The 24,516-nt window shown below is 34.5% G+C and overlaps 2 protein-coding genes across 2 annotated transcripts in view; one reads left to right on the top strand and one right to left on the bottom strand.

Annotated features, from left to right (window-relative positions):
- Nucleotides 1-24,516, bottom strand: part of LOC137177283 (uncharacterized) — a 238,723-nt gene that overhangs the window by 86,894 nt on the left and 127,313 nt on the right. The window lies entirely within an intron of this gene.
- LOC137177228 (carcinoembryonic antigen-related cell adhesion molecule 5-like) lies at nucleotides 788-22,254 on the top strand. Its single transcript, XM_067583400.1, has 16 exons — nucleotides 788-1,355; nucleotides 2,097-2,222; nucleotides 2,315-2,475; nucleotides 2,708-2,795; nucleotides 7,030-7,179; nucleotides 7,880-8,005; nucleotides 8,097-8,257; nucleotides 8,490-8,577; nucleotides 10,069-10,218; nucleotides 12,869-12,994; nucleotides 13,082-13,242; nucleotides 16,430-16,517; nucleotides 16,806-16,898; nucleotides 18,505-18,531; nucleotides 19,718-19,804; nucleotides 20,598-22,254. The coding sequence occupies exons 1-16, from the start codon at nucleotides 1,310-1,312 to the stop codon at nucleotides 20,609-20,611; spliced, it is 1,692 nt and encodes a 563-aa protein (XP_067439501.1). The 5' UTR covers nucleotides 788-1,309; the 3' UTR covers nucleotides 20,612-22,254.

The raw sequence follows: 24,516 nt of genomic DNA, 5'->3' as shown, positions 1-24,516 counted from the left end.
GTAACACATTTGCTTCCTTCAGTCCAACATGGCGGAGGTGTAGCTCTGCTGCTGTGCACTGATGATGCAATGGAACGACCAATTAGGTTTCACTTCTTATCAATGTAAGTTCTTTGATTTTAGCACACAAGATTTCATTAAGATTCACACCGGCTGCTGCCATCTTGAATTAGGCAAAAGCAGCAGATTCAAGTTCAACCACCAATCACAGGGCAGAGTCCGACCCCCTGACTGCTGATGGATGAAGAAGACGCATTTATTCATTTCGCTGCAGCAAGTTACACTATGGATAATTGAAAGCATATATAAATAAATAAATAAAGTTATAAATACATGTGTGAATAAATGAGTAAGCAAATAAGTAAATTAATATACAAATGTGTAAACATATATATATATATATATATATATATATATATGTGTGTGTGTGTGTGTGTGTGTGTGTATATATATATATATATATATATATGTGTGTGTGTGTGTGTATGTATATATATATATATATATATATATATATATATATATATATATATATATATATATATATATATATATGTATGTATGTATGTATAAATACACAAGTAAATTTAACATTTATATATTTATTGTCTCATTTAATTATTAGAATTTATTTTTTATTTATTCATTAATTTAAGCATTTTATTATATAATTATTTATGTAATTACATATTTAGAGGCCGTGACAAAACAGGAGAATACAAACGGTTGTATTCTCTATTTTTAAAGGTATTACAACAAATTATCTAATGTGTAAAGTGGTCAATAAGTAGATCAGTAGTGTTGATGAGTGGATGTGTGAATATGTAATGCTGTAGGGTGTAAACCAAAGAGAAATGCAACAAAAACCAAACAAAAGAAACATGTGGTGCCAGGGGGAGAGCCAGCGATGAAGTCAGAGAGCAAGGAATGGAATGGCTGATCCTAAATGCCTCCTGGATGGACTGGCCAGGTGCACCCAGTTGTATTAATTGAATCTCCGCCTAGCTGCACCTAAAGGGAGAAACAAACACAGCAGCCCAAGGCAAGACACAAACATGAGGGCCATGGACAGCCAGAGGGCTGTCACACCCTCCATATAAAATAAGAGCAGGACACACTGGTGATCTAAAAGGGTTAGAAAAGCATTTTTTATTTCATTTTGAGAAACTTGCATTCACTTGTATGTATTTTATTTTATTTTGCAGGAGAACCACTCTACGGGAAAATAGGTGACAAAGCTGTTCTCACATCAGACTCTGTAGTGAATCTCATCACCAGTATAGAGTGGAAACGTGGAGCTGATCTTGCCATGGAGTGGTATGGAGGCGAGACTTTCTCCTACCGACACTTCAAAGGTACCACTTTAATCTAAATCAAGCTGTTTGGTAGCCAGAGATCAATGATTTTATACATTACTTTGTTTTTGATACATTTAGGTTGAGATTTTGGTTTAAATTAGGGGTGTGAAATATTTTTTAATATATATTTTAAATATATTTTTTACAGTATTTAATAGGTTTATCCCAGATTTTGGCTATATTGTTGGATTGCATTATAATACAGGGATTTTAATGTGTTTTCTGCATGAATTTAATTTTTTAAGGAGTTTAAACTATTAAATTTGACAAATACAACTAATACTGACCCTGAATTTTCACATTTAGTAAAGTATTGAGGCCCTTTAAAGACATACTGTTAAATAAGGTATCACTTTAATGTGTTTTGGTTAGAAAAGCTCTTAAATTGTGCAAATTATCCCCAAATATCTGAATATTTTGCAATCCAAAGATTTATTCATTCATTATCCCTGTAAAACCCAATTAAATACCTTAATTACATAATTATCAATGGGTAAATGAATGGAATTAGGGTTATAAAAAAGGTATTCACTTACTTTTTCTATGGGAAATCAAAACTAGACTTTTTTTGTATGAAAATCAGCTGTTCTACAAACATTTTTAGTGTTTTAAAGTTCATATTTCTCCAGCTGCCCACTCTTAAGTGACCAACACTGGAAATAAGTGGCTCTAGCTGACAACATACTGTAAGACGACTAAAAATCCCTGTTTAGAAGCTAAACCTGTGCATTTTTGCAGATCGTGGTTTGCTGAACACTTCAACTGGAGCGCTGACGATCACAGGACTGACTCCAGACGACAGCGGCAGCTACACAGTAGAGATCAACAACGAAGTCACCAGCAAGACTCAACTCCTGGTTATCTGTAAGTGGAGGAATTGTGTATGAAGTTTGTCTTAGTTTATCAAAACGGCCCTAAATTCAAAGGAAATATCTTTTTGTTTCATTTTCTATCAGCTCCTGTCTCTAAACCCACCATCTCCATACGGTGTGAACCTAAGATGACCTACTGTGTCCTCACCTGTAATGGCGACACCACAGACACTGAACCAGTCACCTACAGGTGGACATCAGGTGACATGACGTGGCCTTCAGCCAAGGAGCACAAAATAACAAAGGTAAACACAGGATAATGATGTTTGTGTGTCTCATCAGTAACAGATAAATCATGTTGCAAGAATAAACCAGAATCTAATTTTTAAATTGATTCACATATTAAGGCATCAGTTGGTGACCAGTTTATTGTTGATAATCTGGACAAACTGTAAAAAGACAAAGTGAGCTCCTCAAAAAATCTGTATGTTTGATTTATGAACTTTCAGCTAATATTGTTTTTCTTCCAATTTTTAGGAAGACAATGAGCCGTGGTTCAGCTGTGTGTTTAAAAACCCAGTCAGCTTCATCAGCAGTGAAAAAGTCCGCAACCCCTTCATGGAAAGTGAGTTATCACACCAACAAATATCTGCTTCAACACATTTAATGTATTAATGTATCTTACTGTTTTTCCTAAACATGACAATGTACAATGTACACATTTACATAAAGTGTGAAACCAGGAAATGTATATTTGAAGTCTATCATAACTGTGAATATTTGGCTGTGAACAGTTTTATAAATCTGGTTTAAGGAATAGTGATGTGATGAGGGGTCATAAGGTATTTGCAAAATCCACAGTCCTCCTTCTGTACAAAAATGTATTTAAAAGTTTATCTGAAGCTAATATGAAGCTTCAGCATCCAGAAGAGTCAAATCAAGTAGATATCTTTCAACGTTACAGTCTTTTTAGTGCCAAAGTTCCTCTTTTTGTTACTATACTTCCACCACAGCTCAACAGGGAAACACTGTCCGAGGAAACACAAAGAGGGAATTTTTAGCTAAAAAGACTGTAAATGTGTCAGATATCCACTTGATATGACTAACTCAGACTGCTGAAGACTCATATAAGCTTTACATCAACTTTTAAATGTATTTTTGCACAAAATGACTGTGTGGACACACTGTGAATTTTGGCCCCCGTCATTTATGCTACTTTTTACTCCATTCCACTTATTTGACATATAGTTTATTGTAGTTCGTTTACAGATTGTGATTTTACATTTAAAAAAAAGAAGAGGATAAGAACAGCACACCTAGTCAATTGCTTTTAATTTGAATTGCCACATGGATGTTTCGGGCCAGGCTCCTTTCCTCAGTGTGTATGTTGGCAATCAATACAATCCAGGACAGGTGGACTTAGTTATAGACATCCACAACTGACACAACAGGGGTCAAGTCTTTATGAATTTTAGGGGGAGTGTAATAACTGGTTGTATTGGATTATCTATTCTCTTTCTAACCATATATTTGTACTCCTCCTCATGGATTTGTCCCTCCCGTAGGGCTTGTTTGAAGACAGTCTTAATTTCAGCACCAAACTTTAAAGTGGGGTCTGTATGAAGAGGGATGTATACATCTCTATCACTTAATTGTCTTTCCAGTTCTTTAATGTATAAAGTTTTATCCTGAACCACAATGGCCCCACCTTTGTCTGCATGGTGTATAATGATGTCATCATTATTCATCAACTCAGCCAGTGCTTTTTTCTCTGACTATAAAAGATTAGAGGGTAAAGTTTGTCGTTTACTGTCTGCACATAAGTCCATAACATCCCTTTCCACTATTCCACTGAAGACTTTATACATTGGTTTCTACATTCAGTTCCATCTCCAAGCCACTCCAAAAAGTAGTGAGTAAACACTGGCATATTTTGGAGAGCAACCCCCATATTGCGAGTGCATTCCAAATTCCACCCAGGTATTTTTATAATAGGTCCTCCAATTTACATGATCTCTTTGTGAAGACTGATTTACCTGAGAGTTACATGCACTTTTTTATCTCAGATTCCCAGTGGTAACTTTCCTTGTCATAATTGTGTACATTGTTATGCTATGATTCAGGGTAATTATTTCACCTTCCTGATATCTGGTGTGGAGATTAAGGTAGGATTACATGCAATACCAAATATGTTGTTTATTTGTTAAGATGTCCACGTAATTTATATTATGTTGGTGAAACAAAACAAGAGTTAAAAACTAGGATCTGTGAGAATAAGTGTTCCATCCACAATCATGACGATAAATCATCTGTGACTAGGCATTTTACCAACCATAACCATAGTTTGTTGGGCTTGCATTACATGAGCATTGAAACTGTGAATATGCCACGGAGAGGTGGCAGAGACAGAATCCTTCTACAGAGGGAGACGTACTGGATACACTCCCCGAATATCCTCATTCTCGAGGGGCTGAATGAAGAGATTTCATTGAATTGAAGATAATACTTCATCATTTGTTTCATTGGTTTTATGTGAAAAATCTGCTATATGATTGAGGTGTTTGCATTTTATTTTATTTAGTTTTATTTTATTTTATTTATTTAGTTTGTTTGATTTATTTAATTTAATTTTTTATTGTTTTTTATTATTATTGTTTTTGATCATCATTATTATTATTATTATTATTAGTAGTAGTAGTAGTATTTTTTATTTTTATTTGTTTCCTATGAACTGAACAGAATTTGGTTTTGGGTTTATTGGATTCCTGTGAGATGTTATAATTCTTTGTTCTTAGAAACTGTGAATATTCCACGGAGAGGTGGCTACAGGGACATAGTTATTGTGTAGAAGGAGACATATCGAACACACTCTCTGAATACCTTCACTCTCAATGGATTGAATAGGAGATTTCATCTTCCTTTTATGAACTCAAGATATTTTCTTCATATGATCTGTATATAATTTTCTATGATGTGCCACATGAATGAGATTTGATTTTTATTTGTCTTCTTATGAACTGAACATAAGTTATTTTTTATTTTAATTTATTTTGTTTATTATAATGACTCATATGTGTAGCCCCCTCTGCCGGGACGAACCTGTTGTGTCAGTTGTGGATGTCTATAACTAAGTCCACCTGTTGTGGATTGTGTTGATTACCAGCATACACGCTGAGGAAAGGAGCCTGGCCAGAAACGTTCGTGTGGCAATTCAAAATTAAAATCAATTGACTAGGTGTGCTGTTCTTATCCCTTTCTTTATTCAATTTCAATACTTTAAGGATTCAACACGCAGCTTTTTTGATCGTGAGTTGAGCACGTTGTATTATACAACATTTTAAAAAAAAATCATATTTATAAAATCCAATGCAGTGTTAAAGATCAAACCAGTGCTCCTCAACCTGTTTGGCTTGTGACCCCTGTGAAAAAAAAGCAGCATCTAGTTGGGACCTCTTTACTTTTCAGATGGTTTCATTTATAGAATTGCTAGTGGGTCCAGAGAGGTAAAATTATACAATATTTCACTGAAAAGCAAATATGAAGCTAGAAAAAACAAATAAACACAGCAGCAGAACATTTAGTTTTTCTCTTTTCTTTCCTTTCTGATCCTTTGGGGGGTCTGAATCCTACAGGTTGGGAACCACTGGACTAAACACCAGCTACTTATTTATTTATTTATTTTTTTAAGTTTTTAATTTTTTAAATTATTGTTTATTAATTTAATATGAAAGGTAATTGGATCCTTCCCTTGTTTCTGTTTATAGGTGTATGTGTTGTGTCTGGTTTGCAGTTTTTGCTCCAATGTATGGAGGTTTTATATGGAGGGTTTTAAGGGCCGAAACTAAATACATAAATAATTATATAATGAAATGCTTAAATTAATTAATACATATATTATTAATTAATAAAATGCATAAATAAATGAATAAATAAATGATTATGTGATTTAATGCTTAATTGTCACTATAAATAAATAAATCACAAATTAAATGTGAGACATTAAATGTTAAATTTATTTGTGTATTTATTTATTCATTTGTATATTCATTAATTTATTTACTTAATTAATGTATTCACACATGAATGTATCTATTTATATCTATTTATTATCTATTTATTTGTCTATTTATATATATTTATTTATTCATAATGTAACTTGCTGCAGCGAAATAAATAAATCTGTCAACTTCATCCATCAAAGGTCAGGGGGTGGGTTAAAGCCTTTGATTGGTCAGCCTGTAGCCTCAGTTACTGCATTATCTCCGCAGGATTGTGAATACAGCTTCATTAATTTCTGTGTCAGTCGGGTCAATATCATTCTAATTCGTTCAGCGAAGCCGTCAATCTGATCTAACAGTTGACACATTTATTCATTTCACTGCAGCTAGATACAGTATTGATAAATAAAGTATATATAAATAAATAAAATTATGAATAGAGAAATAAATGTGTGCATAAATGAATAAGTACACAAATAAATTAATATATATATAAATAAGTACACAAGTGAATTTAACATTTATATATTTAATGTCTCATTTAATTTGTGATTTATTTATTTATGGTGATAATTAAGCATTAAATTATTTAATTATTTTTTCATTTATTTAGACATTTTATTATATAATTATATATTATTCATATATTTAAGACTTTAGTTATATAATTCTTTATGTATTTGTAAAATTAGAGCAGGACACACTTGGATTTTTTTTTTTTTTTGGCATATATTGTTAAATAGGTGCACAATATGACCAGGGATGTGATCTAAAAGGGTTAAAAAGCTTTTATTTCATTTCGACTTTAAACAGAGACATTTTCATTCACTTGTTTTTATCTTATTTTATTTTATTTTGCAGAAGGACCACTCTACAGGATAATAGGCGACAAAGCTGTTCTCACATCAGACTCTGTAGTGAATCTCATCACCAGCATAGTGTGGAAACATGGACCTCATATTGCCATGGAGTGGAATGTAGGGGAGACTTCCTCCTATCGACACTTCAAAGGTACCACTTTAATCTGAATCAAGCTGTTTGGTAGCAAGTGATCAATGATTTTATACATTAGTTTGAAGTTTTTGATACATTTAGGTTGAGATTTTGGTTCAAATTAGTAGTCTAAATATTTTGAGTTGTAAATTAATTAAATTTTAAAGGATTCCTTTACAGTATTTAATAGGTTTATCCCAGATTTTGGCTAAATTAGTGGATTATATTATAATAGAGGGGTTTTGAATGTGTTTTCTGCATGAATTGAATTTTTTAAGGAGTATAACCCATCAAATTTGACAAATACAATTAATGCCAACCATGACCTTTCACCTTTAGTAAAATATTTAGGACCTTTAAAGGTATACCATTAAATAAGGTACCTCTTTAATGTGTTTTGGTCAGAAAAGCCCTTAAATTGTGCAGATAATCCCCAAATATCTGAATATGTTACAAACCAAAGATTTATTCATTCATTATTCCTGTAAATCCCAATTAAATACCTTAATTACATAATTATCAATGGAATTAGGGTTATAAAAAAGGGATTCACTTGCTTTTTCTGTGGGAAATCAAAACTAGACTTTTGGTGTATGAAAATCAGCTGTTCTACAAACATTTTTAGTGTTTTAAAGTGCATATTTCTCCAGCTGCCCACTCTTAAGTGACCAATGACGAAAAATCCCTGTTTAGAAGCTAAACCTGTGCATTTTTGCAGATCGTGGTTCGCTGAACACTTTAACTGGAGAGCTGACGATCACAGGACTGACTCCAGACGACAGCGGCAGCTACACAGTAGAGATCAACAACAAAGTCACCAGCAAGACTGAACTCCTGGTTATCTGTAAGTGGAGGAATTGTGTATGAAGTTTGTCTTAGTTTATCAAAACGCCCTGAATTCAAAGGAAATGTCTTTTTGTTTTGTTTTCTATCAGCTCCTGTCTCTAAACCCACCCTCTCCTTATGGTGTGAACCTGAGATGACCTACTGTGTCCTCACCTGTAATGGCGACACCACAGACGCTGAACTGGTCACCTACTGGTGGACATCAGGTGACATGATGTGGTCTTCAGCCAAGGAGCACAATATAACAAAGGTAAACACAGGATAATAATGTTTGTGTGTCTCATCAGTAACAGATAAATCATGTTGCAAGAATAAACCAGAATCTAGTCTTTAAATTGATTCACATATTCAGGCATCAGTTGGTGACCAGCTTATTGTTGATAATCTGGACAAACTGTAAAAATACAAAGTGAGCTCCTCAAAAAATCTGTATGTTTGGTTTATGAACTTTCAGCTAATATTGTTTTTCTCCCAATTTTTAGGAAGACAATGAGCTGTGGTTCAGCTGTGCGTTTAAAAACCCAGTCAGCTTCATCAGCAGTGAAAAAGTCTTCAACCCCTTCAAGGAAAGTGAGTTATCACACCAACAAATATCTGCTGTAACACATTTAATGTATTAATGCATCTTACTGATTTTCCTAAAAATGACAATGTGCAATGTACACATTTACATGAACTGTGGAACCAGGAAATGTATATTTGAAGTCTATCATAACTGTGAATATTTGGCTGTGAACAGTTTTATAAATTTGGTTTAAGGAATAATGATGTGATGAGGGGTCATAAGGTATTTGTTAACAGTTTTAAAGGGATATTTGTCCCCTAAATTAGAAATAGACTAGAATCAGTGGTGGAAATTACCCGAGGCACTTCAGTAACACTTTAAGTCCCCCTATTTAGCATTAATAAGATTAATAAGATATATGAATATTTATAAACATTTAATAAAGGTTCATAACACACTATAATGTAGTTGTAAGTATATGTTAAAAGGATGGGTTCACATTTCAAGTCTGTCTTAAAACAACAGTCAGGAGCACAAATGAACATGTAAACATGTTTTTCTTGCTGTAATTATTCCTCCTGTTCATACTGACCATTAGAAGATCCCTTCATAATGCACTTACAATGGAAGTGATGGAGGACAAAATCCACAGTCCTCCTTCTGTGCAAAAATGTATTTAAAAGTTTATCTGAAGCTAATATGAAGCTTCAGCGTCCAAATGAGTCAAATCAAGTAGATATCTTTCAACGTTACAGTCTTTTTAGTGCCAAAGTTCCTCTTTTTGTTACTATACTTCCACCACAGCTCAACAGGGAAACACTGTCTGAGGAAACACAAAGAGGGAATTTTTAGCTAAAAAGACTGTAAATGTGTCAGATATCCACTTGATATGACTAACTCAGACTGCTGAAGCCTCATATAAGCTTCACATCAACTTTTAAATGACTGTGTGGACACACTGTGGATTTTGGCCTCCATCACTTACATTGAAAGCACATTTGAAGGATCTTTTAATATCCAGTATGAACAGGAGGAATGATTACAGCGAGGAAAACCTCTTTCACTGTTCATATGGACACCTGACTGTTGTTTTAAGACACATTTGAAAAACTGTTAACCTGTCCTTTAAGTGTTTATTAATGTACAGTATTTGTCAGCAATTATAACTTCTCCTATGAAGACATATTTTATATTATTATAACTGTTTTACCAAATTGTCTTTATCTGATTACAGTTATGGATCCCACATGAGGAGTTACAATCATTAACAAACACTTATATTTGCTAAGAAACAACATTATAGTGTGTTAAATGTTAAATACTACTGTAAATGCTAAACAGGAGGCTTTAAATTAAGTTTAACTGTTTGTTATTTTGAGTATTTCTACTTTATGCTCCACTACATTTTAGAGGAAAATATTGTACTTTGTACTTTACTTTTTACTTAGTTTTTACTAAAACTAGAGCAGGACACACTTGATTAAAGAAAAAATACATTTCAGTAATTAAACAGAGAAATTTGCATTCACTTGTATTTAATTTATTTTATTTTGCAGAAGAACCACTCAATGTGGAAATAGGTGACAAAGCTGTTCTCACAGCAGACTCTGAAGAGAATCTCATCACCAGCATAGTGTGGAAACATGGACCCAATATTGCCATGGAGTGGTATGGAGGCGAGACTTTCTCCTCCCAACACTTCAAAGGTACCACTTTAATCTGAGTCAAGTTGTTTGGTAGCCAGAGATCAATGATTTTTCTGCATGGATTGAGTTCTTTTTAAGAAGTATAAGCCATTAAGTTTGACAAATACAATTACTGTAATGTAATCCTTGAATTTTCACCTTTAAATTAAAATATTAAAACCCATTAAAGGTGTACTGTTAAATAAGATATCACTTTCATATGTTTTGGTTAAAATAATCCCCAAATATATGAATATATGCAATCTATAGATTTATTCATTCATTATACCTGTGAAACCCAATTAAATACCTTAATTACATAATAATCAATGAGTAAATGGATGGAATTAGGGTTACTAGTGCAGTGCCTGTTCAAAATGTGCATGTTCGGAACGGGTTGATTTCTAAATACCTAGAGAGAGTTGTTCCTGTCCCCTAAACCCCTCTCATACAGACTATTGGTAGATGCTACAATATACTGACGCTCCCTAAACACCTCACACACAGAATATTTGGAGACTGAAGTTGATCAGATGAACTGTAGTGATCATTCAAAACGTGCCTGAGACATCCTGCACTATGTCCTGAACATACATACAAAGTTCCTGCGTGTGAGGAACAGGAATAGAACTTAACTCTCTAAACTTTCTCAATTCATTCTCTGGTAGTTCTTATCACTACTGATGTAATCCCACCTCAGACCACAATGTGGGTTGCAAAGGCAGAGTGGCGCTGTCCGTATTTATGTTCGTTGACTCCACTGGCAGAAGAAGCAAATTAGGTCTTTTTTATATATTTCTGAACATGCCTGAGACATCCAGCACTAAGTCTTAAACGTACATGCCAAGTTCTGTTCACAGTGACGTTACACAGGTCAATAGTAGAGCTTAAGGGCCCTATCTTATGTCCAGTGCAAAGCGGCACCAAGCGCGACGCTCGTGTATTTGCTAGTTTAAGACCAATGCAGTCGTCATTTTCTCATCCAGCGTTGACGTTGCTTTAATAGCAAATGCACTTGCACCCATCTGAGCGCCCATGGGCATGTTGGTCCTAAAATAAGGTGTGGTCAAGTGCATTGCTATCTTGAGGCAGCAGAAAGCAATTGACCAACAGAAACCTGGTCTGAAGTCAATGGTGCAGTGTTTCACTGTTATTTTAAGTGTTATCAGGATAGTAGTATGCGCCTACAGGCGGGTGCACAATGTACACTCTGCTTGTTACACACATGGACGCGCAGCAGCGCACAAACATGCAAAAGATAACAAATAAAAGGATTACAATGTGAAAGATTATTATTGTGTACATCAACATATTTTAAAAAATACATGTCATAATGCTTTGTCATAATATTGATAAGAATTAGCTAATCACAGTAATGAGGGATGAAATTGTCTAATTGTTTGACTAAATCGAGGCAATACATGGAGGTATTTAAACAGATCTGTCAGGTTGAAGGTGTCTGTCAAGACCCAGCAAACAGATATCAACAACAGATCAAACACAGATCAACTTTCCTGCTTCATCAATACATGATGACATGAGGAACACATGAGGAAATAAATGAGGTGAAAACAATGATTCAACTAAAGAAGGAAATAAATCTGGACAGCTTCTAGCTGCTGCCAGCAGCAGGATCAGAACCTTAGAAAGTCCTGACAACTGTGTATGATGATTTTTTACATGATTAAAATGATTTAATTTCTGAACAATATTTAACAAATATTCTTTAACATTTTTGAGATTACAGTGATCAGGTTTCCAAACTTTCAGCAGTTAAAACCCTGCTGATTTCATTTGTTACTCCATGACTGAACAAAACGATTTTAAAGAAACCAAAGCTGTAACTAAAATAATAAACTTTTTCAAAAACAAACTTTGCTTTTGAAATTTAAACTGGTGGTCTGGGGCCACGGGAGGGTCCATGAGCAGCAGGGGCCAGTGTGCTCGTTATGGATCGTGCTCTATCACTTCACGCATAAGCAGATCCGTTTCCTCTACAGAGAAGCGCTCATTCTTACTACTTAGCAAATGCGCCATTATAGTAGCAATCCGCCAAGCTGCAAGTGCACCGGGCTTTTAAAGGCAATCGCACGTTATTGCACGTTACACCCAAAACACACTCATGATAATTAAGAGACTAAGTACAACCCTAAATGCACTTGCGCCATGCGCTTCAGACTGTGCGCTTAGAACATTAAAATAGGGCCCTAAGTCTCTTAAACGTTTTCAAGTCATTATCACTACTGATGTAATGCCACCTCCGACCACAATGTGGGTTGCAATGGCAGAGTGGTGCTGTCTGTATTTCTGCTTGTTGACTCCATGGGCAGAAGAAGAAGCAAATCAACGTTATCAGTGTTATTTATGAGGTATTTTTATACATTTCTTGCAAAGGACAAACCCACATACATACATACTGACAGACAGAGATTCCTTGCTTTATATAGAGAGAAAAAAAGGGATTCACTTGCTATTTCTGTGGGAAGTCAAAAAGACTTTTTATGTATTAAAATCAGCTGTTCTACAAACATTTTTAGTATTTTAAAGTGCATATTTCTCCAGTTGCCCACTCTTAAATGACCAACACTGGAAATAAGTGGCTCTAGCTGACAACATGCTGTAAGATGACTTAAAATCCCTGTTTAGAAGCTAAACTTGTGCATTTTTGCAGATCGTGGTAGGCTGGACACTTTAACTGGAGCGCTGACGATCACAGGACTGACTCCAGACGACAGCGGCAACTACACAGTAGAGATCAATAACAAAGTCACCAGCAAGACTCAACTCCTGGTTATCTGTAAGTGGAGGAATTGTGTATGAAGTTTGTCTTAGTTTATCAAAACGGCCCTAAATTCAAAGGAAATGTTGGTTCGTTTTCTATCAGCTCCTGTCTCTAAACCCACCCTCTCCATATTGTGTGAGCCTGAGATGACCTACTGTGTCCTCACCTGTAATGGCGACACTACAGACGCTGAACCAGTCACCTACTGGTGGACGGCAGGTGACATAACATGGTCTTCAACCAAGGAGCACAAAATAACAAAGGTAAACACAGGATAATGATGTTTGTGTGTCTCATCAGTAACAGATAAATCATGTTGCAAGAATAAACCAGAATCTAGTTTTTAAATTGATTCACATATTCAGGCATCAGTTGGTGACCAGCTGAGACAGAATCCAGGCTGTGCAGTTTAGGATATTTAGACAGTTTAGAATATTTCTGAAATTGGCTTTAACTATATCTGGTATATTAAATGTGTTGTGCATTGTAAATAAACTATATGAAATTAAACAAACTGAAGAGCAACATGAACAAACCTGCAGAAAATAAAGATTTCAGATCATGGAAAGGGCCAGACTTGTCTCTGTAAAGTTGTAAAAAAAGTGACAACAAGAGCTGCATTTGGATACAAGGTTGAACATTTTTATTTTTATCCAATTAACAGGCAACTGTTATAATAATAATAATCTGATATTTTATATGTGCTCCATAGTTTCATAAAACATTCAAAGACATTTCATCACAAGTTTAAACCTTCAATGTTCAGACATTTTTAAAACTATAAATATTAAACGCACAATATGTAATTTCAGCCGCTAGGGGTCTCTCAATCAAAACAATAAGAAAAGATGGGGTGGGATGACAGTGTGAAGAAGCGTGGGATCATGGGAGTTGTTGTCTTCATTGTTAAACAACTGGCTTTTCCGGGATAGGATCAAAGAGTATAGAAGCACAAGAGACGACACTCTGGTGCTTTTTTGACAACTGCCTCTTGATGGTGTTTCTGTGGCACTGATCCCATTTTGGACTGAAAACGCTGTCACATTCATTTAAATTCATCACATCTTACGTGCCCAAAATCGGCGTATCTCACAGCCAAACTAGAAGGGCAATAAAAAATTTCTCAAAATAAGTCATCAGTAAATTGTATGACACTTACAGTAGTAGTGATGTCACCATACTACAATTACCTCTGAAGATCCACTACTCTCAATACCTGATTTGATACCATGGCAAAACCAGAAATCCCATTCAGGACACATTCCTTTATTTAAAAACTTTTTTTATAAACATTAACAATTGAACAGAAACTTTGTGTGTTTCATTGTTTAAGCATACAGCATACATTAGAATAAGAGTTACAAATTAAATATTGGCCTGTAGCCTTCAAGTTGAAAGCAAAGCAGCCCAAAAACAGTAATTTCAAATCAGAGGAACTGTAAGAAATGTGATGCTGTAACAACAAATACAGCTTTGTGATTATGTGCTCTCATTTTGGTTTGCAATCTTGTAAGTATGACTGAAACTGAAAGTGTTTCAGCACTTAAACAAACACTCTGGCTATATTAGAATTATAACACTGAGTTATAGCGTGAGGTGTTGATACCAATGATAACTAAAAACACTGTTAGTATCATTTTCTAAATGCAGACCACCAGGGGTTCTTGAGAGGGCTGCAGGGGTTCCCAGGAAAAGCACATAATAGATTAATTTCACTTATATTACACTAACTTCCAGGGAATGTTTCTTCTTAGAGGGGATTTTTTCAGACAAAATTTGTAGGCGGGACATTTTACTGGTGTCACTAAGGTCTTTGATAATGCGTTAGTCATCTTCAGTCCAACATGGCGGAGGCGGAGCTCTGCTGCTGCGCGCTGATGTTGCAATGGAACGACCAATTAGTTTTCACTTCTATCAGTGTAAGTTATTTGATAGGATTACTCCTGTGTTCATTGTTCAAGTTTTTTTTTTTACCCAAAGCCATATTACCCACAGAGGTCTCCTCCTCTCCAAAACAAACGGACCCAGTGATTACAGACAAAAACACTGGATAAAGCAGTTTCACCTAAAAAATTAGTGTTTTTCCGACGATGTTTGGTGAGCACCGAACGTCCGGTATGGGCTGTTAGCTGAACTGCTACCAACATTTGTTCAGTTTATTTCTCTTTAGATCTAGACATTCGGCAGGTTTCTACTGGGAGCTGAATGATCTGCAGAGGTCTCCTCCTCTTCAAAAACAAACGTACATGCAGATTAAAATCGTTAAAGAAATACTAATTAAAGCTGTTTCACCTAAAAAAAATCAATGTTTCTTCGATGATGTTCAACGAGCACCGGATTTCCTGGAGGGCCTGTTAGCCAAGCTGCTGCTAATGCTGCTAACATTTGCCCAGTTTATTTCTCTGATAACTTAAGATCCAGACATCCGATGACTAAAATCCTTTATCCAGCTAAAAGATATAGTTAAAAACAACCAAAATTTATCATGAAAATGTGACTTAAAACTTAATAAAAGTCAATTTATTACAGTTTCTGTCGAACAATCACAACACCAAAATATTATCTTATATGTGTGCATGTTACTCTTTGGTAGACGCCATTGTGGCAAACAGCCACAATGCTGTTGTATCATCTTATATGTGTGTAAGTTACTCCTTGGTAGATGCAATTATAACAGACAAAGACAACGCTGACGCATGCATCTTGTACACTATACTCTTTGGTAGAGGGGTGTGACACCATTGACAGGTGGCCAAATGAAACGGTCCATTACCTTGATTAAAATTACAGATTTCTCTGGGTTTGAAAATTGTTGGAAACATGTGGGATAATGTAAGTAAACAACTCAACAAAATGTATAACGTAGGTCTAGTTGTTTTTAGAGGTTTTAATGAGATTTTATAGCTTTAAGTATTACATGAATTAATTCGTAAATTAATGTATTAATTCCGGTATTTATTGTACAATTAAAGATCAATTAATAAAATGATTTATTACTATTTATGTGACACTTTTGGTCCTCTATAGACCAGATGTGGCAATTACAGCGTTTTTGTATCTTTTTTGTTTCCCATACAGTCTTGCATGCGATAAAAATGTGATATTAGAAAACTTGACAGGTTTCTCTGTTAATTACTTTATATCTATTTGTGATACAGGGAAAATTTCAAATAAGGTTTTAGTATTCTACCAAATCGTACAAGTATACTATAATTTATACTGGATAATTCAGTCTTGCAGACGTGCTAAATAGTGGATTACAGCGTATATAGTGAAAAGCTGATGACTAAATGACTAACCCACTGTGACTAGTCACATCACTGTGTTGTCCCTGACGTTATTGTTGGTAATCTGGACATGCTGTAAAAAGGCAAAGTGAGCTCCTTTAAAAAATTCCGTACATTTGGTATATGAACTTTCAGCTAATTTTGTTTTTCTCCCAATTTCTAGAAAGACAGGGAGAAGTGGTTAAGCTGTGCGTTTGAAAACCCAGTCAGCTTCAACAGCAGTGAAAAAGTCTTCAACCCCTTCATCAAATGTGAGATATCATACCAACAAATATCTGCTGTAAAACATAAATAAATTAATGCATCTTACTGTTTTTACTAAACATGACAATGTACTCAATGTTCTCATAGGAGTTACAAAACATGTTCTAACAGCATTAAATGACTAAATAACGAGCTTTAAGTTTATTATTGTTCTGTATTGGGTCACCTCAGAGTGCATTATCAAAGATGGGATCAGCTAACGACATTAGAATACAATACAGTGTCCTTGTAAACCATTTGTTATTTAAATTATTTATTCTTTCTTTTTTTCGTAGGTGACTGGACACGGATGTACATCGTCATATCAGTATTTATTCTGGTTGTGTGCATCATCATCATCTACTATTTCAGACGCAAAAGCAGAGAACGTAAGAAGCCATGAAATATTGTATTTATTTTGATGCACTAAATATACTGTATTTTGGTGGTCTGATATAAATGAAATCTTTGACTTGAATTTACATTCTTTATATTTCTTTAGGTGTGGTATATTCATATTTATGTAAATTTGACTGATAATGTTAATCTAGTTGTGCATCATACATATTCTTTCAAGTTCTTTCAAGAGTGTGATTCTACCAACAATATTAGTCCTGATGATGTATTTTCATGCTAAGAGACAGGAAGTTTCTATCCTCATGCAAACATCCACAACCACAACCAATACCAAGAGATTCTCTCCAGATGTTTGATGAATCTGCATAAAAGGATGTTTCAGGGTCGACTTGTTGTCTTAGTGGTTAAAGCTCATAACAAATAACTGCAACATCACTACCTTTCATGTCTCCATCTACACTACTGAAGGCAAAAATGTTAATTAAGTGAGCTTACTTTGACTGTAAAATCACTTAGTGTCTCAATACTTTTTACAAACAAAAAAAATACATGTTCAACAAAACAAAAAATAATACATTTTCATGGCTTTTGTACAGGAAGATGTAAATAAGGAACAGAAATCAGAACAAGGTAGCAATTACACAATTAAATTGTAGTAAAATAATAATAAAATGCCAATAATTAGTTTATTTTTTTAGTGTAAAATCACAAAGTTTAAAAAGAAAGAAGACAATTACAGAAAGAGAAAATAATAACAACATACATTATATTAAACATACATGATACTATTCGGTTATAGAAGTGGCAAAAATTGGATTTAAGAGGTGAAGCGTCGACCATGAACCATAACGTCCCTGGTTTATATTTGATTAGGGACCTTTATTGCTTGTTGTTCTCCATCACTCTCTCCCCCCGTCCCTCATTTTCTGTCATCTCTTCACTGATACTAATCAATAATCAATAAATTCATATGCCCATAAAGTTATTACTTAAAAAAAAGCATAGAACACCCAAAAAAGTTATTACTTAAATAAAATCTGAATGGTGTAATCTTTGGAATAATGAGATAACCTGCATCTTGTGATGTGAGTGTACGTGGGGGAATGTGAGGTCTGAGAAGTTTTGACGGGTCAGGAGGTAATAGGTAGCAGTTTGTAGTCTGACTTGAATGAAACTGTAAACCAGTGAATCAGAAGAATTGTAGCAGCTGCTTTTTGGACTTGTTGGATCTTTTTAATAGTACAGAATACAAGACCTGAATGACCATGAATGAGAATTTCTGCATCTGACTGTGTTAGAAATAGGAAAACCCATCTCTCATGACTCATATATACATATTGTCCACTCTGTTAATACTATTAATATTGTTATATTTGTTAATGAGAACCTGTGTTTGTAAAGGCCACCTTCAACATCTGTAATTAATTCAGGTATTTAATCTCTACAACTTCCTCAACTAAACAAAACCACCAGATAAAAGAGCAGTTATGAATGTTACAAATGTATTATTAATACCCATGTTGCACAAGTTTGACATTCACAAAAGAAAATGTAACTTATAAAACCTAATTATGAAACAAAACATGATTAATGAAGAATTCCAGTGAGTTAACACACACTTATTTATCTTCAATACAGAATACGATGGTTTCTACACAGAGAAAGGTAGGATAGAACATTTTCACATTGGTCATCTATTTGTCTTTAATAATTTTAGAGTATTTAACATGACAGTATTTAAAATAATGTTCTGTTTTCATGCATCCAGCACTTAAAAGTAATTAATATCTAAACTTTTACAAGCAAAAAACAGTGTTTCAAATGCATTCAATGTACTTTTTTAAATAAATTGCTGAATTTTTTCATTTTTAGCTTTTAAGATTTTTTAACTGGTCGTCAGTTTAATCAGTTATAACAGTTAAATAACTGTTTACATCGCAGGTTAATGGTGGAGATGTGGAGATGTAGCAACTACACTCAGATCACGATGAAAATGAATTTTCAGTTTAACCAAATAATATGAACCACTTCATTTAAAGTGAACATTATCAACATAAGTGTATTTTGGAAATGTCTATAGAGCTGCTTTCTTAACAGCTTTAACCAACAGTCTGTTACATCAGTGTGTCTACATGCAGTTTTACTGTATGCAATTATAACTAGAACTTGCACTGTGACAGATGATTATTTTCTATTTATAAAGCAGAGCAGGGGAATGACAGACACATTTTTTACACATACATAGCAGTTCCACAGTCAAATTATAAGTCAGTAACAATATAACAAGATAGATCATGTAACTAATAATACCAATAAATAAATAAAATTTGACAAAACATAACATTTTTTTCCAGAAGAGTAGCCATTTTTTGTGCTTTTTAAAAAATTGATAGTGCAAAATGAGTGAGTAACATGAAGACACATGACAAGACAAGAGGGACAGACAACAAAAAACTGGACTTAGACTTTTAGATTTTCTTATTGTAATAAACACGCGTGTGTGTTTTTTTGTGCATTTTCTGCTTCATAGATCACTAAGGGATGCATAAAAATTTTCCACGTCAATTGAAAAAAAGTCTCAAACTGGGCACGTTGTTAGTTGTTGATTTAGTGATGTGATGTTTTCAAAGCAAACAAATGAAGTTTTACAGTCATCAATCATACTGCTGTTAGTTTTAACAGATAAAATTAAAACATGTATTCTGACAAATACATTTATTTGCAACTAAATACTGACAAAGACATATCTGACCAACATTTGTTTGAATAGCAGCAGTTAAAAAACTTCTAATATGGATTCACTGTGTGATAAATGCATAATGGTTGTGACAATTCTTTATTTATTTCACAGAGACGACAGGAATGCTTGCGACTGTCCAGAAACCATCCACCCAGGACCAGACATCTGTTGTGACCCCAGATACCAGCATTGGAACTGGTGAGTAAAATATTATCATACCAAATAGAAACGAACACCCTGAGAGTAAGAACAACTGTTTTTTTCAAGAGAAAGGTATTGATTTCCACATTGAGGGTTATGAGTTAGCTTCATTATATCAATAGAACCAACAAGAGAGGACAGGGGGTGCAGCTCTGTATGTGGACAGTGACTTGAAAGTTCAAGAAAATGTATAAAGAGTAATTAGACTATATGAAGCTGTCAGATATTGGGTTTCCCTAGCTGATGGTGAATTATTGTGTATGGCTTTTGATTCTTCACCCAAGCAAATGGGTGAACTTGTGTGATGTGTCAGAGGTGGAAGAAAGTTACTTTAGTGATGTTGCTGATGTGTCCCTCGAATATAAGATAAATGAAATTACAGGCTTCTTTATCGCTTCTGCTTGGTGGCAACATCAGAAGACAACTTCCTAATCAGAGCTCAAAATGTAAAGTAGAGGTTCATTGATAAACACACTGAAAGGCACCAGAGACAGTCTGCCTTTCTGTATCTGTATGTCTGAAGTCTTTGAAGCCATAAAAAAGCCTTGAAGGTTCGATATTTAAAAGGTCAAGACCAGGTGAGTCTTCAGCTGTACTGCAGAGACTGTGTGTTGTCACTAAACTAAAACGTATGACTCATTACATTTTCTTTGGCTGATTCTTCCTCACTTCTGACAACATTATCAGAGTATTAAGAAAACCCATCTCTATAGCCTGTAAAAAGGTCTGTATGTAATTTTCCTAAAACTGTAAATTTTTGACATGTAATGTTTTTTTTTTCTCTTTACAGGTGAACGACTGTAATGGATCTGCAAGTCCCAGTCATGTCCTTTTAAAAAATTCTTCTAAAAAGATTTATTAATGTTTTTACCTTGTTGTTTTAAATATGTTGTTTTTTTATTAAACTATGCTTATAGACTGCATTTGTATATATATAGAAGAGCGCAGTCCTAGGAACAGCTAAGATACTGCGCAGAACCGTCAATCTCCCAGGCCTCTGGTAGAGGAACTGAGCCTGAGGAAGACACACCACCCCCCATGGGGTGAGAGGGGGATTTTTAATATATATTAAAGACTGTAGCCTAATGCTGTACTGTGGCATACAGGATGTTTTTATCTGATATGATGTGATGATTAAACATTGGAATTTCTATCGAGACTTTTTTCATTTCTGAATACTACATTACTGCAAAGTACAGTACAGTGTAATGTATATGATTCACTGTGGTTGACTTTAGAAAAGCAGATTGTAGCTTTTTAGAAATGTATTTGTATTTGTGTTCAAGAGATAATTTTAACATTGAAATTAGATGAATTGCTTTGTGATATGTTTGTTTAGGAAGAGAAGTGAGAGAGAGAAGCTTGAGGCAACGACTAAAAAAGATGGACAGGACAATGTCAAGGTTAAGAGAAAGCAGACAAGAGAGCAGAGTGAGTGACAAACAAGATAAAGACAATAATGATTAAGTAAAAGACCAGTGAACATACAACAAGTAAAGGTAAAGACAAGTTACTAAGTTATTAAAGTTATTCAGGTAAAATATGCCATTATTACATGAACGTGTCTTTTTGTATCTACTGGCACAAAAGCAGGTAAACATCTTGTTCCTTAACAAACTGCCACATCAAGTGAATTTGTTTGTTTAATTAATGGCTGTATTTAAGGCTGGAGAGAAATTTCTCTTTAACATTTCTTACAAATAACAAGGATGTTTAAAGGTTTTGTTTTAAAAGGAAGGGGGCAGTGATTTATTTAAATATTCATTTTTAACCAAACTAAAAAAGCCTGTGAGGTGGAAAAAACTGTATAAAAGGTTTGTTCTGTAATGACCTGATGAAGAGTCTGATCTCTGAATGGAAGTGCTCCACCTTTAGTTTGAGTTTATCTGTAAAACATCAAACAATCAACAACTTGATAAAAAGAAAAGACATTTTTTGGTAAAACACATTTCTCTATTACATTGTATTTGTATTTACTTCATCAAACAAACTGTTTCATCAGCTGACATGTAAACACTTATCAAACTGTTAACCTCTGTACATCTCCCCGACAGAAACACAAGTAATCTCAGACAAACAAGTTTGTAAATTTAAGCTTCTTTAATTTTTCCATAATTTTCTTTTTCCATCATGTTAGAATATTTTAAAAACCATCTTACTGCTCTGCAGACGGTCAGCCAGCTCGATCTGTTTCATTGTCTTCAGGAGGTGCAGTGTGATTGTCAGAAAAGCCTCTCTGCTGCTCTACCACTGTTCTTCATCCAACACCTCATCATCCTCCTTGTAACTTTCTGGGTAATCAGGACTCAAATTCTTCTGTGGCCTCTTTAACTTGCTCTTTATGAAAGTGACAATGTTCTCCTCTACAAGCTGGAACAAAGAACGGACTATGAATATGTATCAAATTGAGCAGAGCAAGTAATCCAATATGTCGACTGATAACCCACTGATCTGAAGAAGACTCCAGAAAGCACAAAACAAACTAGTAAGGGCCATTTAAATACTCAACTCTTCACGCATATTGAGTCAGATCACTTTAAAAAGTTAAATTGACTTACAGTTGAGATAATGGTTGACTTAATTAAGTTATCTTAGTAATAAAAACTACCTGTGTATTTATGTAATTACTTTTCATTGATTAAAGATTGATTCTCAGTCATTTATAACCTGATATATATAATGATAATATAATATATGTATATGTATGTATTTGTGTTGTTATGTCATGCTATTTGTTATATGTGGAGGACAACAATGGATATAAGACTTTTTGGCTTTTTTGTGATTTAATCCTCAATGATAATGATGTAACTATTTTAAATCTTTTCCTTTTGGATCATCAAATAAATTCAATCGATCAATCAAGAGGTGTGGAGACTATTATGAGGAGATTGTGTTTTCTTTTTAAATTTAATTTCTGTCTACAGTAAAAGGTGCTGTGTGTGTACAAACCATGAATGTGGAGTCCAGGTCTGTTTGATGCTGCAGACCAGACAAAACCTCACACACAAACACACACACACATACACATACACACAAACACACATACACACAAACACACACACATACACACAGACATCAAGTATTACATGCTCAGTACTAGAAAAGGGAGGTGAACAATGAATTCTCTATAAACTTAAAATACATTTTTGAGGTTAACAGGATAACCTCTAGACCGATCACTTTTCATGGAAACACAGCTGGTTACATCTTGTGTGTGGATTCTGACCAACAGGGGTGGTGAGTAAAACCAGTACAAGGACACTACTGAGAAAATGTTTGTAGCATATACTGTTTGGTGCTCTCTCTATTGTCCAAATGAGGTAACTGCCGCTATTGGTTGAGTTGAAACAATGTGTAAAAGTTATCTCTCTCACCAAAACACATTGTGTGTAACCTTCAGGTCTAACAAACATGCTGTTTGTTTACAGCCATGATTATTTGCTCACAGTCTTCTTCTTCACTGCCTTTGTTGGTGTATTGCTAAGTTTCTCTGTATGTTACCACCACTGTTACATCCCCCACAGGTGAATGTGGGACTGTTTGCAAGTATAATAATGTGCTGCGTTGCTCCTCCTCCCTCATGCTATTGGCTGGTACATTACTAGGCCTCATGGCAAATTTTCTGTTTCTGTGAATGGTGAGCTATATTATTAGGATTTATAGTTATTGCTGCAATGATTAATTGATTAGTTAATCGACAGAAAAATAATCTGCCACTATTTTGATAATCTGATAATTGTTTCAGTCATTTTTCAAGCAAAGTTGCCCAAGATGTTGTAGTTCTAACTTCTCAGATGTGATGATTTGCTCTTTTTCTTTGTCAAATGACAAAGTGAAGACATCACTGTGGCCTTGTGAATGACATTTTTTCAAGTTTCACTGACTAAACAAATAATTGAAAAAATATTTGGCAGATTAATTTATGATGAAAATAATCACTAGTTGCAGCCCTTCTTATAGTCCTTAGCTATGTTGTGTCGGTTGCCAGGTTAATGCCAGAAAGGAAGTTATTTTTGCTGTTAAATCCGGTTAATTGATAATTATCTTGAATATCTTTAGCTTAAAGCTTAAACTAATTTCTTCCTTAAGTCCTTGCCAGGAAGCTCTGTAGCCTTTTTGTTTTGTTTTCTTTTCTCCTGTTTTTTCTTGTGTTAGGTTTAGTATTGTAACATTTTCTTTTGGGGTAGTCTATATAGTTTTGAGGGTTTGTTTCTACTTAGGTCTGGTTGGTTTGTTATTTTGTCCAGGACTCCCCTTGAAGCTCAACTTATGCTATGAAAATCTGAACAAAGCGACTCCTCATATTCTTCATCTAGTTTTATGTTACTCCCACCAACCGTTCATCAGAGGAATAGTGTGAAACCGACAGCAGGAACCTGTACCTGATGCATGTGCACAATAAAAACTGTGACACACTTGTAAAAACTAGGGGTGCACCGATCCGACATTTCAGTCCTGATACGGATACCTGGGCTCTAGGTATCAGCCAATACCGGGTACCGATCCGATACCAGTGTTTAATTAATAAACTGTATGCCTCACTGGGATCATTCTTTTATGTGTAAAGCAAAATCAAGCTTGACTTAAACATTGCTTTCCTAACTTTGTAAAAAAAAAATGTAACAAATAAATACATAGATATAAATTTGCTGAACTGTCATTCAAAATTATGGTATTCGATACCAGATCGACCCATTGTCACAGAT

The sequence above is a fragment of the Thunnus thynnus genome, chromosome 24 (assembly GCF_963924715.1).
Source record: "Thunnus thynnus chromosome 24, fThuThy2.1, whole genome shotgun sequence".
Lineage (NCBI taxonomy): Eukaryota > Metazoa > Chordata > Actinopteri > Scombriformes > Scombridae > Thunnus > Thunnus thynnus.
Note: the sequence above shows the minus strand (reverse complement) of the source record. Positions and strands in the feature narration are given on the sequence as shown.